Genomic DNA, 13,850 nt, shown 5'->3' with positions numbered 1-13,850 from the left:
ACACACGGCCTGTTGCCATAGGGATTCCAGGGACGTCTGACTCAAATATGACATGAGTCACAGATTCAAAGGAAGCCTGTTTTTCTTCCTGGACTCATAGTAGATTGGCTGAATGGGCACTAGAATCTCATTAATCTAGACACAAAAAAAAAGTGTGTGTGTGTGTGTGTGTGGTGGTGGTGGTGGTGGGGGGGGGGGGGGGATTTCACAAATTTGAAGGAGAGACTTCCTGCTTTTATGGAGAATCTAGATCATTGAACACTTTATCTAGCCTCTTGTGATGAATAACCTTATATATGTCCTATTTTAGTCCAAGGTCACCTCCAGAGCGAGCATCCTTTCACTTCTCTTCCCTATAGCTGTAGAGTGTTTCTCTTTACAATGTGCTGCATCTTGTACTTTCTGACAAAAGCTGTTGCACGTACTGAAAACTTAAAGAAATTACGGCCTTTTTGTTTGGGGGGGGGGGGGGGGGGGGCTTATGATTTGATACTTGATCTTTCTGATTGAGGTCACATACACTTTGATTACTCTGAGTTTCTTTGTGCAGTTCATGTGAGATCCTATCAGGTAACCTGTGATCAATTGTAATAAAGAGACATCCACGTTTAATAAAAATACATTGCATGCTTCTTCAAAGTGTGACAGCTCCAAATACAATCCACAATCTGTTTATTTGTATATTTAATTCTAACTATGATTGTACATGTTGCACGTGTTAGTTAGTTTAGGATCCTACTGGAGGTGCAGCAGAGAATGAAGGAAAAGCCTGAGGCTTTGGCTGATCTGAGAATGACCTGACAACAGGCTCACTGCTTCCATACGAGGGTGAGAGTGGGCGTGTCCACCGACACCTGGCTTCACTGTAACGTGGAGGAAAGCAACTGACCGGAGTGGGGGCTTGCAGCCTGTCTTAATGGCAGAAAAAAAAGAATTGGTGGCTGCTGCCAATGTAAATACACGTCTCTTTAGATTTCACATTTTTACCACTTCAACAGTCACATTCACCCATTCAGACACATTTGTACGTGTAAAGCTGGGAATTTTAATACAATTGTTGAGTTGTAGTTTGAAAGACCCAGTTCATCATCTGAAACAGCCAAATTCTTGAATTCAGAAACTTTGAAATGTTGAATTAAGTAAATTCTCTCCTCACAGTGACCCTGGAAAGCTGTTTCAACCTTTTCTTTGTACAAACAGACTCTTCCACTCTCAAGAAGGGAGTTCTTACGCGCATTCACTAAGACACAGAGTGAAGTTTTGATGTCTTGAATGTGGATCAGATGAGGTTGAAAGAAGAGCCCACTTTGAACAGCATCAAGCTCAGGTAACCCTCACAGAGGAGAAAATATGGGTCGAAGGAGCGCTCTCCTCTCACTGAGTGACACAAAAACCAATCAACTCGGCAGCAGAAGGTTCCCGTCTCTCCCGCCCTTAGTCTCCGTCAGGCCCCTGTGTGGCTGGAGCTCTGGTCCCAATTCTAGATGAAACATGGTCTCCATCCTAATTAACCCAGATGTGGATATTAATAAGATGAAAGCAGGTCTAGACTGGAACCGGGGCAGATTGAGAGGAGAAGGTCCTGATTTGAGAATGGTCACGTTAAAGTGGGACACCATGGCTCCTCCTTTGACAGGGGAATGAAGTCTGTTTCTATATAAACTACACCCTGTGGCCCTTTTTAATTGGTCCCATTCCTCTGGAGAACGGTGTGCGATGAGAAACTGAAAATATCTCGTTGGGGGTGTGAGGCTGCTTCGCATGGCATCAACAAAGAAGTGCGAAGCTGATGGAGACGTATGACAAGTAGTACTTATACTTTCGTTGTTGCGCCATTAAGGGCATGAACTTGAATTCTGGAATGGGACAAAGGAGTACCAGGATCTGTAAATCCAGAAGGAGCCGGCCTCCCCCGACACATGAGAATGGATGTTACCATTAAAAACATCCCATATGTTCACAGGTTTGTTACCAGAAGGAACGTACAGACTTATTATTCTTATTTCCATTGCATCATCTTACACTGAGTGGGAGAGCGCATCACAGACAGTGGCAGGTCAGGAAACACTCGGGGTGGGTGGGGTGGTGGGGGGTAAAACAGGAAACTGTGATGAGTGCAGACATGACTCACACAGCTGATTGTGTTGGTGGAGCCACCAACGTGTTGCATTGTCTAGCTCTAATGAGCGGCTGAATATTTCATGGAGGCTGAAAATAGCATAGTTAGTTAAAAAGGCATGAGCTTGAGAATTATACTGATAAACACGTACTTTAATAGCATTTAGATATAAATGATGAAGAATTTGCTCGATTCAACTCAGAACAGATAAGTCTAGTGGAAGAAACCCGGTGCAGTTGCTGGTTCTGCAGTGGCAGGCTTTCCTCTGGGGTCCATGAGTCCTGCTGCCCCGCGCTGGCGAGTCCCTCCCCGTAAGGAGCAGCTCTGCAGGATGCTGGTTCCTGTAACCTCCCGAGTAGTCGAACGTCAGCTCCTCGTGAGCGCTGATGTTTCGTGCGGCAAACAGCGCCAGTCGGGGGATGACAGAATGCACGCGCACGGGCAGCATGAGCAGGTTGGGCAGGCAGGAGTGGTTGAGGAAGCGGCCTACGTTTCCCACCAGGGCCGGGTCCACAAACGTCTCGGTGATGGAGCCTGAAACTGCATGCTCCCTGACGGTGATTATGTAGTTATTTTCCTCAGATCTCTGAGAGAGCTGCCTCCGTCTCGCCTCGCCGAAGTCGATTACCTCCCCTGCATATTCGCACACGAACGTCCCGAGGGGGATTTCCTCCAGCGTCCTGAGCCCCCAGCCTCGGTCCTGGGTGCTGCAGACCTCCAGCCTGAGCTGGAGCCCCTTCTGCACCACTCTGTTAGAGCAGGACTCACCGCAGGAGCAGAGGGCGTTGCACTCAAACACGGGGCAGGAGTAGGCGGACTCCGTCCTGCCGAGGTCCAGCAGCCTGCCCGAGCCGTCATACGCCCGGCCGTGTGTCAGTAGACAGGAGCAGGTGTCACTGCAACAGGAGCGGGAGAGGCAGGAGCATCCAGCGAGGGTGACTTCACTGGGGTCTGTGGTGCATCCTGCTCCCTGGACGTTATCGGGAGAATACTGAAACATGACAGCAAATGACAGAAAAACGACACCAGATGACAAAACTTAATGAGATAGTAAATTATGCTCATACATCAGTTACCTCACAAAACATATGAAAAACTTAAAGATGTCACTTAGAATTAAAAAAAAAAAAAACTAAAAAGGTGTGACTTTCGGATGTACATACATTTTTACCACATCAGTGGTTCCCAGCCTCGGGCTCAGATCCCACTTGGCGAGACGCCAGATGGCATCAAATTAGGCAATCTAAAAAACGGTGAAAATTTAAACGTGGACACGTTGAAGGAAGTCATATCAGGAGACTCTAAAATCTAGAACAGACCTGATTGTCCATTGCTTAAATTTTGAAGGCTCTTGTTTTTGTATTTTGGTCTTTGTGCTTGCTTTATTGGCTGTAATGTTGTTGCTGAATCAGAGATGAGAATTGGGATTCTGAGGCTGTTCTAGAGTACAGCTTGATTGGTTTTCATCTTGTTGTGTACATTAGACATGGGCAACATTCGATCCCGATTCCATACGTTTTAACCCTTGAGTTAAATTCCTTGTCGGTTTCACACGTAAACAGAGGTTGAAGGTCATTTTAAATGGACCCTTTAATTTTGTATTGCAAAATGCATTTTTCTGAGAAAGATAAATGCATACAAACATGCAAATACTTATTTAATAAATTATAAATTCATTTCAAAATGAAGACATACTGACTGTTATTTTCATTGAATTCATGCAAATTGCTTTGGTAGAAGGGCTATGATCACAATTTACCCCCCTAGACGTGGAGATGACTTATATATGGGCCTAACAATGATCAAAGTTGGCGATCTCCCGTCTACTTGGAAATACATCAACCTCCATGATTGATTGTAAACACTCGTTTGGAGTGTTCAGACTTGTTTTGATTTGGTATTTAATAAATATGCATTCAGGAGAGTTCTATAAACCATCATGCAGAAGGAGCCTCAAGTAGAGCAACTCCTTTGCTCCCAAAGAGGCTGTTGTGATTCTCCAGTTTCCTTTAGTGCAGGCAGATGATGTTGGTACTGCAACAATCTGCTGCCATCTGCTGGCAACGTGAAATTCAGGCAACGTGACTGTCAAAAAATTTGGCACATCAAGTGATTTTCTGTTTCGACTCTTTAGGAACTTTAGGAATATCTATAAGATAAATCATCTGTAAATATTTTGGGCTGAAAAATTATCATCTTTTTCTAGCAAGCTATAAGTAGTAACTCTAAGAGGGTCTGTGTTTGTGGTACTTTGCATCTTGTAGTAAAATAAAAATGGAAGTAAAGGGAAAAGAGCACATTTAACACGTTTGATTTGACTATGACAAAAATAAGTGTCTCCCCACTAAGTTGACAAAACTTCCACTTTGTCTGTTGATATTTAAGTCGGCATCAAATGTTAAATTTAGAATGGTATGTGTGATAAGACAAGGTGCAAATGAAGAGCTTTTGAAACAATAAGATTGGAGTCTAAGTGAGGTTAGCAGAGTCTGCACTGCGATTGGCTGGAATGAACCATATCAGAGTGTGAATAGTGACAGATTCATGAACAATCAGAGCTCACTGATGAGCAAGAGGACGGACAGCTGGGCACTGTCGTCCAAACTGTAATCTTTGACCTCACAACGAGAGATTGAAGTGTGAACACACAGTGGTGAATGCTGTCCACCACATTAGGGGATGGGAGTTTGAAATCTTCCCCACAAATCGACAACAACTTAGTTTGATATATTTTACATCACCAGGCTGGTCGGGTGTGTCTGAGTCACTATCAGTGGAAGAGATGGTAGCAAGATGCATTATGGGAAGATGATGAGGAGAGGTCCAATGAGACACTCTGGACAATGTCCTACTAAGAAATGTTTTAACCGAGCTCTCAGGTGCCAGGCGTCACGGAAAATACTTGAAAGGTACTCAGTCTGTGACGGCAGCGGCTTTATTCTGCATCTTGACCAAAATTAGTTGAAAAAGACATAATTTCATTCAGTACTACAGGATCTAAATCATGATGATATCGAACAAAAAGTGGAGCATGCAGGAAATTAAGCTCAATCCCTTTAGGCTCCTGCAGCTGGTTGATGATGATGATTAGTGGGCCAAGGAATTGATTGTTTTCCCTGTGCTCAGAGGAATGATCACCTTGCTGATTTGTAGACTCACTCAAATCCGCATCTTCATCTCATTGGGAATAGAAGGCTCTAATAATACTTCACCACCCAACCCTGTCCAGAGCTTTGGCTTGTGCTTCATCCCATGATCAACCCATCTCTTCCAGCTCTTTCATCACAGACCTTTGTCAGGTGGTTTTTAGCCTCTTCTTCACTTTCCAGTTGGAGTCCATCTCATGGCAAATGTGGGTGTGAGAGTCTTAATTTCATAAGACATATTCATTCATATGTCTCTTGTTATTGTTCCTCATTTGGGATCTTGTTGGGCTAGTAGATATCGCAGATCTTATGAAGGAAGCTGTCATTTCTCCTTTCTATTGTCCAGCGCTCGGGGCCATACAAAAAAAAACCAAAAAACAGTCTTAACATTGCTGTCGTAAAACCTGATCTTAGTTTTGAGACTTTATTGTTTGGACTTCCAGATGTTACAGAGTCAACTGAAGGCACCTCTGGCTTTGTTAAGGTGGGCCTGGATGTTTTAGATTTGTAGAGTTTACAGTTCATCTCGTAAGTATCAGATATTACTGTCATCTTGGAACAGCCATGGTGAGCAGTCTTGTCTCGTTGTGAGAATATTCCTGGTTCAATTCCAATTACGTGTGGAGTTTGTTTGTTTCTCCTGCCTTCACCCATTGTCAGCTGGGATTGGACCAGCACATCCAAGACTCCAATAAAGCTGGAGATGGATGGATTAAGTAGATATTTTGTAAGGGTTTGGTTTACAAAACAGATGCGTTTTAATAATAACGAAAGGAACAGGTTTTTAAATAGCACCTGTGCTCCTTTCGTGCGAGCCGACAAAACACAAGTAGGTCTTGAGGACAATAAGTATTAACTACATCAAGTTCAACTAAGATACTTACCATTAAACAATACAGAAATACGAACCTTCCCGTACACTTTGAACATGTTTACATGTTAAAGTTGCTAAATTACCAAGACAACATTTTCCTGGACGCTTGTGGCCACTTCAAACACGTTAAACGCAGTTACCTGAAATGAAGGACATGTCAATTCTTGAAATAGTACAGGAACATCCTCCAACCCGCAGCTTAAATCCACATTTTGCCTATTAATCGCACTCATTTCTGCACTGAGGAGGAACCATACACATGTATATGGGAGGAACCATAACAACTCTGAACCAGGAAGTACTTCAAGTACTTCCGGTGCGCTATCCAGAGACTAGTTTCCTCTAGTGGTGGCTTCATGTCACTGCACCTAATTGACTGCAGTGCTGCTCACCATTACTGTTTATTATTTTGTATAACCTGTACAGTATCTCTGAAAATAAATGGAAATGTACGAAATTTATATAATTGGAATATTTTCATTGTCGGTTGAAAGCAATTAACAAGGACAATTGTTTTGTTTAACTTACATATTGAAGAAACTGAAGAAATAAACACCACACACCATGCACAGCAATAATGTCAGCCATCTTTAATATTATTTAATATAGTTTCACACCCTTTGGCACTAATGACAACCTCCAGTGTTGGTCAAGTTACTTGGAAGTAGTAATTAGTTACTGATACTTCCCTGTGAAAGTAATTGAGTTACTTTACTGTTTACCTATTTTCACAAGTAATTAGTAACATTGCTTTAGTTACTTTTCGAAAACACGATTCACTGCCTGAATACGCTATAAAGCAATAGACATTCCAGACTCATTTTATTGGTTCTGCAGATTCCATCATATAAAACTGAATCAAATGAAACCCTGTATTTTCTTAAATGCGTTTTGTTCAATACAATCTTTTAACTTCATGACATTGCATCGAGCAAAAATTTTATTAAAAGCAACAGCCTCTGACTTGAAGGAAATCGCTGAACATTTAAACTTATTTTCTGGACATTGCCCCTCACTTTAATGAAATAAAGCAAGTATTTCTTCTGTTAACTTGTGTTATTTCATGTTCCAGCACACAAAGTATTAAACTTTTTGTGTAGGTACTTCTTCATTCAAATAGATGTCAATAAGATACAGCTATAAAATACTTGAAGTTGAAGCCTCTCCTGACTGCATACCAAATCATAAACATTTGCATCTGTTCAGTGTTTTTTCCTTGGGGGTGGGGTGGGAGGGGTCTGAGGTGGCGGTGAGGTGGGGGTTGACAGGGTTTGTCCGGGGGATTTCTCACCGATGTTTCCTTTCCGGTGCTGCTTGCTCGCAGATGTGAAGTGTAATATTTTGAATAGATAAAAGTTTCTGACTGAAAGTAATATCAGTATTTTGGAGCATTAAACGCTGCAGCACAATCTGCATGCTTTTGGATGTCTGTTTAGAGCAGGGGCGGGCATTCCTGGTCCTCGAGGGCCGCAGTCCTGCATGGTTTCTATGTGTCCTCACATCGAGACAGCTGACAGCAATTATTGGCTCGTTATCAAGCTTTCTGCAGAGCTTCATCATGACAACTCAGGTATGTTTGAGCAGGGAGACGTGGAAAACATGCAGGACTGCGGCCAGGAGTGCCCACCCCTGGTTTAGAGCCTTTGTCTTGGTGGAGGACTCAAACTAAGTTTTCTTACACTTCGTCAGACATTTCGCTCTAAAATCTCTTGACAATTCTCTTATTTCATGATTCCTGTGATGCGGTCAAGTCCCCCAGTACCAGATGCAGCAAAGCAGCCCCACAGTACTAAGGCCCCTGCATATTCCCATAAGAGCAAGAAGAAAAGTTCAGCCAGCTGCAGAAAAAACCCATTCTTGTTATGCAGGAGAGTTCATACCTCGAGAAGAAGCTGAATCAGAAATGTAAAAATTCTTTGCACTTTCATATATAATTGTTTTCCCACATTTCCATTACATTCTGACATGCACAAAACCTTGGCATGCACCATAAGATATAAGATATAAGATAAGATATCCCTTTATTTATCTCTCATGTGGAGAAACTAGCAGTGGTACAGGAGGATAGTACAGAGAAAGAAGCACACATAGCAGGAACTAAAAAAAAGCAGGTAAAAATACAATATAATAGAAGAATATGCCCACGGTGCCTATAAGTGTGGACATGTACAGAGTATGGGGGTGGATGTATTTTACATAGTAAATACGTTCTTATAGGTTATTATAGTTATTGCACCACTTCTTGCCCAGTTGGAGTGGAGTGATATTGTCTGGTGGTGGTGTGCAGTGGTCTACTGGGAGCAGGCTTGGTTGAAGAGTCTGACTGCAGCAGGGAGGAAGGACCGGCGGTATCTCTCCTTCAGACACCGCGGGTGGCGAAGCCTGTCACTGAAGGAGCTGCCCAGTGATGTGACGGTACCATGTAGGGGGTGGGAGACGGTCTCCATCAGGGATGAAAGCTTCGACATGTTCCACTATGAGTGGGTGTGCGAGGACTCGCTCATCGCAGCTTAAAGCTGAAAGTTCTTAGTGACAAGATGAGGGCCGACAGCAATGAGCACAAGGAGGTATGCTGGAATATGAGGGAGAAGAAGGTGGCTGCGAAGGAGGAAGCTCTCGTCAAGAAACACCAGCAGCAAGTCGCCCCAATAACCCCTGACTGTGGAGCGGAGCAAACGTCAGGGCAAACGTTTAGAAATGTGGGTGGAGTCAAACCTTGGAGGCATTTACGATCCGGAGAGTGAGATGGAGAGAGACTAATTTAACTTATTTAGGCCCTTAAATACTCCCATAAAAAGAAGGAAAGTTGGGCTGTGACGTCAGCCCTCTGCAGGGGCTGACAGCTTTTCGTGATGAGTTCAGGTGCATCACGTAAGTCCGCCCTCCGACATGCTAACGAGCTGCGGGGCTCATACAGGAGCGAAGTTACATGTTAGACATGATTAAAATATGACTAATAGTCATTTACAAGCTGGAACATGCATGCGCAGCACACAGCAGTGCCGAAGTTTTGGCAGACATACTTCGGCCTGGATGGTTGGCACAGCAGAACCAGTTTTCTTCAGCCAGAGGGAGCTGACTGAAGAAAATGAGGTCATTTTGTTCGTCAGGACCCCAGAGTGCCGAACTTTCTTGTTCTTATGGAGTATGAATGGGCCTTAATCCCACATGCTGCCCAAGCACGTCTCCCACAAACCCAACCCACGTCAAAGTTGACTCCGCCCACATTCGAGCACGTTGAGCTCAACAACGGCGCAGCCAGGGGCTTCTCGTTTTCTCAGCCGCATCCCACTATGTGTTATAAACACATTTGGCCAGCAGGTGGCAGCCTTACAGAAGGAAAGCACCTGGATTCATTTTAATCCTTAACAGAGACACAATGAATAAAACTGATTAAAAAAGTCACTCGACTCGAGGAGAAATGTGTCTTTAGACTTTGTAACGGTGTAAGAAGCTTAATGAGCTACACATTTAAGTTTTCTCTGGTGTTTGACAAATAAAGCATAATAGAGGATGTTTAGGATGAGATGTAATAAAAGATCAAATCAGATTTTGTCCCCACAATGTCTTGATAAGACTGCGACTCATAACTTTTTTTTTTGTTAACATTTCAGAGTTTTCCCTCCTAACTCTTCTGTGATATGATATTGTTGTCATGTGTAATTGATATGCAGTGGTCCCTTCTGTGGCGGCTACCAGAGGCACAGAGGAGGTCACATTGTCAGCTGCCTCATTCAGACTGCACACAAGCGACGGAGGATTTTCCTCTGAGAACGGGCCTTCATCTTCGTCCTTGGGTTACATTAAGAGCTGTCAGTTGTTGTTGGTGCTGAGTGTTAGCGCAGACTTGGAACTGCGCGCTCCAGCACAGGCTGAAAGAGATCTGGAAGTGTTTGACAACAAACCGATTGACAGATGGATTCATATAACAGTGACACTTTTCTTTTGCGTGTGAGATTTCATGGCGGGTTTTTGATGGATCTGATTCAGAATACCACAAATGGGTCCTAAATCCAGTATATGCCATTGTTCACTGCAGTTGTACTTCTTCAGTGGAGACATCTAAAATATACACTGATGTATTGTAGATACGCTGATTAACATGTCAGAATAAAGTTCAACTAAGGAGGATGGAAACAAATGACAGATTTTCACCAGATCACCGGTCCAAACACACAGAGACACACAGCCACACACACTCACATTCACACCTTGTGGCAATTTACTTAATTTAATTTAGAGTCACCAATTAACGTCAAATGCATGTATTTGGACTGTGGGAGGAAACTGGAGTACCCGGAGAAACACCCCCCCCCCCCCCCACAGACGAGGCATGCAAACTCCACACGGTTATTGCACACGCTGCCTGGTCGTCTGAATCCAGACCGTCTGTTCATCATTTTTTACATAATATTATTAAGAAACACTATGAGACAAACAAACACCAAAACCTCACTGTAAAATATGCAGTTATATTTGAACTACTGTAAAATCAATCAAGCTGCACAAATACTTTCAACCTCATATAAAGAATCTCTCGGATTTGAGTCTCGTTTTGTCTCGAGGAACTTTCAGTGTGGAGTTTGCATGATTTTTTTCCCTTCACTTTATTTTCTTCCCTACACTCCTAAAGTTTGTGTTCGAGGCTAATTGGCGATTCTAAAATTGCTATGAATGTATGTTTGTCTTGTATTCAGTCCCTTATCTCCTGCCGTCCATATGCCAAAGTGCCCTTGAGCATCACACTGCGAGTCAAACTAACTGCTTTCCATGGCAGCTGGCACCCTTGTTGTTGGTGTGACTCAGTGAATGTTTTGAATGTACAGTTGAATTAGCAGATATAAGATGAGAAAAAGTGCTATATAAGTGAAATCTGTTTGTGTTTTGTAGAAGTGCTGCGATGGGCGGAAGTAGAAAGACGACAGGAAACTTCACATTAGTGTGTAAAATTATTGGGGAACCACGAATAAACAAATCACACAATTATAATCACACTATACTGTAAACGAGCTGTGACATCAAAAGTGATTCAATGGAAAAGACAACAACAAAACTCTCACAATAACACAATAACATTTACACCAATAACCTCCCTACAGTAAAAATAAAAACTGAATGTCATGCCACTGTATATAGCAGTGTACTTCATATCCCAGTAGTAATCACACTATTTGACCGGCATGCACACAGAGTCACATCTCTCATAAAAAAGGATTGAGACTACACACAGATACAAATATATAAATACATTTCGGATCACTACTACAAATCCAAGTCCTCACAGACATCGCTGCAGTATTTGTTCATCAACAACATGTCTGATTATAATACACACACAGTATAAAACACATAGAAAATGTATTTCCCCTGCACACACAATATTGATAAACATAAAATAATTTGTGTTTCACACATACAGGAAATCATAAAATTAAAGGTACAAGTTGAAAAGTACTGGAAATCCTCATTCAAAGTATTAATGAATTTCTTAAACACTTGATGTGACTTCTCTCTACATTTCTGTGTTGCTGAATTTTAGGATTAATTGAGACTTTTCACAAGTGATCTGATCCATCAAATGCATTTCTTTTTTAACCTGGAATTCTCTGCAACGAATCAGATCATTTCCGATCATTTTGTTGATCACATGCTTCTGTCCAGTTGATCCGACGTGACAACGACATTTGTCCGGCGAAGCCCTCACTCCGCTTTACCTTTGCAGCCGATATTCACGGAGATTTTCCCCCACATGTTAGCAGTGATTAGCAGGTGTTGTGTTTGTCAGCTGGCTCATTAGCTCCTGGTTTGCATCATTAGCTGTGTTTTGCTGAAAGCCCACTCCGTCAATGGGTTTAGCTCGTTTGTCCCAGAAGCAAATGAGACAGCTGGAGACACAGCACCTGCTGAGAGGAGCCCGGGTTTCTCCAGATTATCGGCTGGTGAGGGGACCTGCACAAAAAGTCCAAATTGTTCACCCAATTTTAAAAAACACTTATAGACAAGTTCAGTCCCTTGGATTAGATAGGGACTCATCCGCAACAAGCAGAGATCAATAAAGTTCACCAATTCATCCTGAAGGTACCAAACGATGTGAAGAAATTGAATGGAACTCAATAGAGATACTACTACTATTCCTTAACAGTGCATAGGCTCAAAATGAAAGGGATTATTCTGACCATTGCTCAGGAACTGTGAGTACATCTTACTAACACAGTAAACCAATTCAGACTTTATAATACTGAAAAGTTGAGCTAAAAATCACAGATATATCCGATGAGGATCGTCCCTGCAGACCAGATGAAGGAGCAGGCCAGCAGGTCGTCTCTTACATGTCCTGAGCCTCGTGAGGCTAAAAATAACAACACACTGAAAGGAAGTGTCTGTTAAGACGAAGCAAACAAGGTATCAGGCCACAGGCGGCATCTCTCAACTGCGCATGTGAGATGATATAAAGAACGTCTTTATATTAACATTATTATCACCAGAAAGCCGCTTTCTTAAACAAATGATGAAGGAACATTTATTTATTTTTACTTTTAAAGGACCTCTGCTGGAGGACATGATCTGACTCGATGTTGTGGCTGTCGCTCCAGATGAGGCAGGTTGTTGGGGGTCCTCAGTGGACCCCATTGTCAGGGATCCTTTAGACTTCAATGAGAACATGCACGCACACCAACACAAAGGAGCCCGGGCTGCAATTGGGTGGCGAGTTAATGAACCGGAGGCATGACGGAGCGTGTCCTCCAGGGAGATTATCAACAGCAGTCCAAGCTCTCCCTCTGATACTGGGCGGATTGACTTGCCCTCAAATTGGCTGCGAAAGCGTCTCCCAGCCCGTGAGGGAGGCTGTGCCGAGGCCCGCCGGACGCACCCTCCCTGGTCTGACGGCAGAGAACAAAGAACATTTCAAAGGTTATCCTCGTCGTCCTATGTCGGCTCCAGTCGGCTTCATTACGATGAGTTAACCACAGAGGTTTCAAAGGAGGGTTAGGCCTTCAAATGCAACGAGACAAACACGCTCAGAGTAGAGATGGCTCCAGGTAGGTGAAAACTTTCAGCACCCTGCAGCAGCCATCCCACGAGACTTCTGGATGCCTTCCTCCGCTGCCAGGCAACTGCAGCGACAATGTGATTTCCTCACACGACAAGACTTTTTTTGCAAAGCAATTAAATGAGGAGACGGAGAGAATCTTCAGCCTCCCGAGGCAAGCGTCATATTTAGCTCTGAGCTCTGAGCATGAAGATTGAATCAAGAAATTCATAAAGAGTCAGAAGGCGCCTCGGCACAATCTCTAAGGAGAAAACCCACAAAAAAAATTGGGATAATAGTTTTTTTTTTTCTAATATACTGGCTTTAAAAACAATGTGATTTGACTGACAAACCTTTAAATTGCAATTTAACCAGGATATGATTTGTGATGTTTGATGAAATGACAGAAACAGAAATCAGTATAACTTCTTTACGGCTTAATTCTTTTATTCTTCTGACACAAGACAACCACAAATGTTACTGATGCATGGGTAGACAGGACTCATGGTGCTCGTAAAAGGCTAACTAAGAATGCTACTCATTGAAAATGATATCCTGCATGTCAAAAATATAGGAAATCTGGATTTTAACCATAACTTAGTGTTTGTCGTGAGCTAAACAGTACAATGTAGATATGAGTTTGGGCATAAATGTGCAAGTTTCACTCTCAGTGTGTGACTG

The 13,850-nt window shown here is 42.9% G+C and overlaps 1 protein-coding gene across 1 annotated transcript; it reads right to left on the bottom strand.

Annotated features, from left to right (window-relative positions):
* Nucleotides 1–1,026: 1,026 nt before the first annotated feature.
* setmar (SET domain and mariner transposase fusion gene) lies at nucleotides 1,027–6,421 on the bottom strand. Its single transcript, XM_080462277.1, has 2 exons — nucleotides 6,280–6,421; nucleotides 1,027–3,110 (listed from the first exon to the last, which is right to left on the bottom strand). The coding sequence occupies exons 1-2, from the start codon at nucleotides 6,370–6,372 to the stop codon at nucleotides 2,313–2,315; spliced, it is 891 nt and encodes a 296-aa protein (XP_080318403.1). The 5' UTR covers nucleotides 6,373–6,421; the 3' UTR covers nucleotides 1,027–2,312.
* Between the last annotated feature and the right edge of the window lie 7,429 nt (nucleotides 6,422–13,850).

This window comes from Lipophrys pholis (assembly GCF_963383615.2).
Source record: "Lipophrys pholis genome assembly, chromosome: 4".
In the NCBI taxonomy this organism is placed as follows: Eukaryota; Metazoa; Chordata; class Actinopteri; order Blenniiformes; family Blenniidae; genus Lipophrys; species Lipophrys pholis.
The sequence above is the reverse complement of the archived record's forward strand: the minus strand, read 5'-3'. Positions and strand labels throughout refer to the sequence as shown.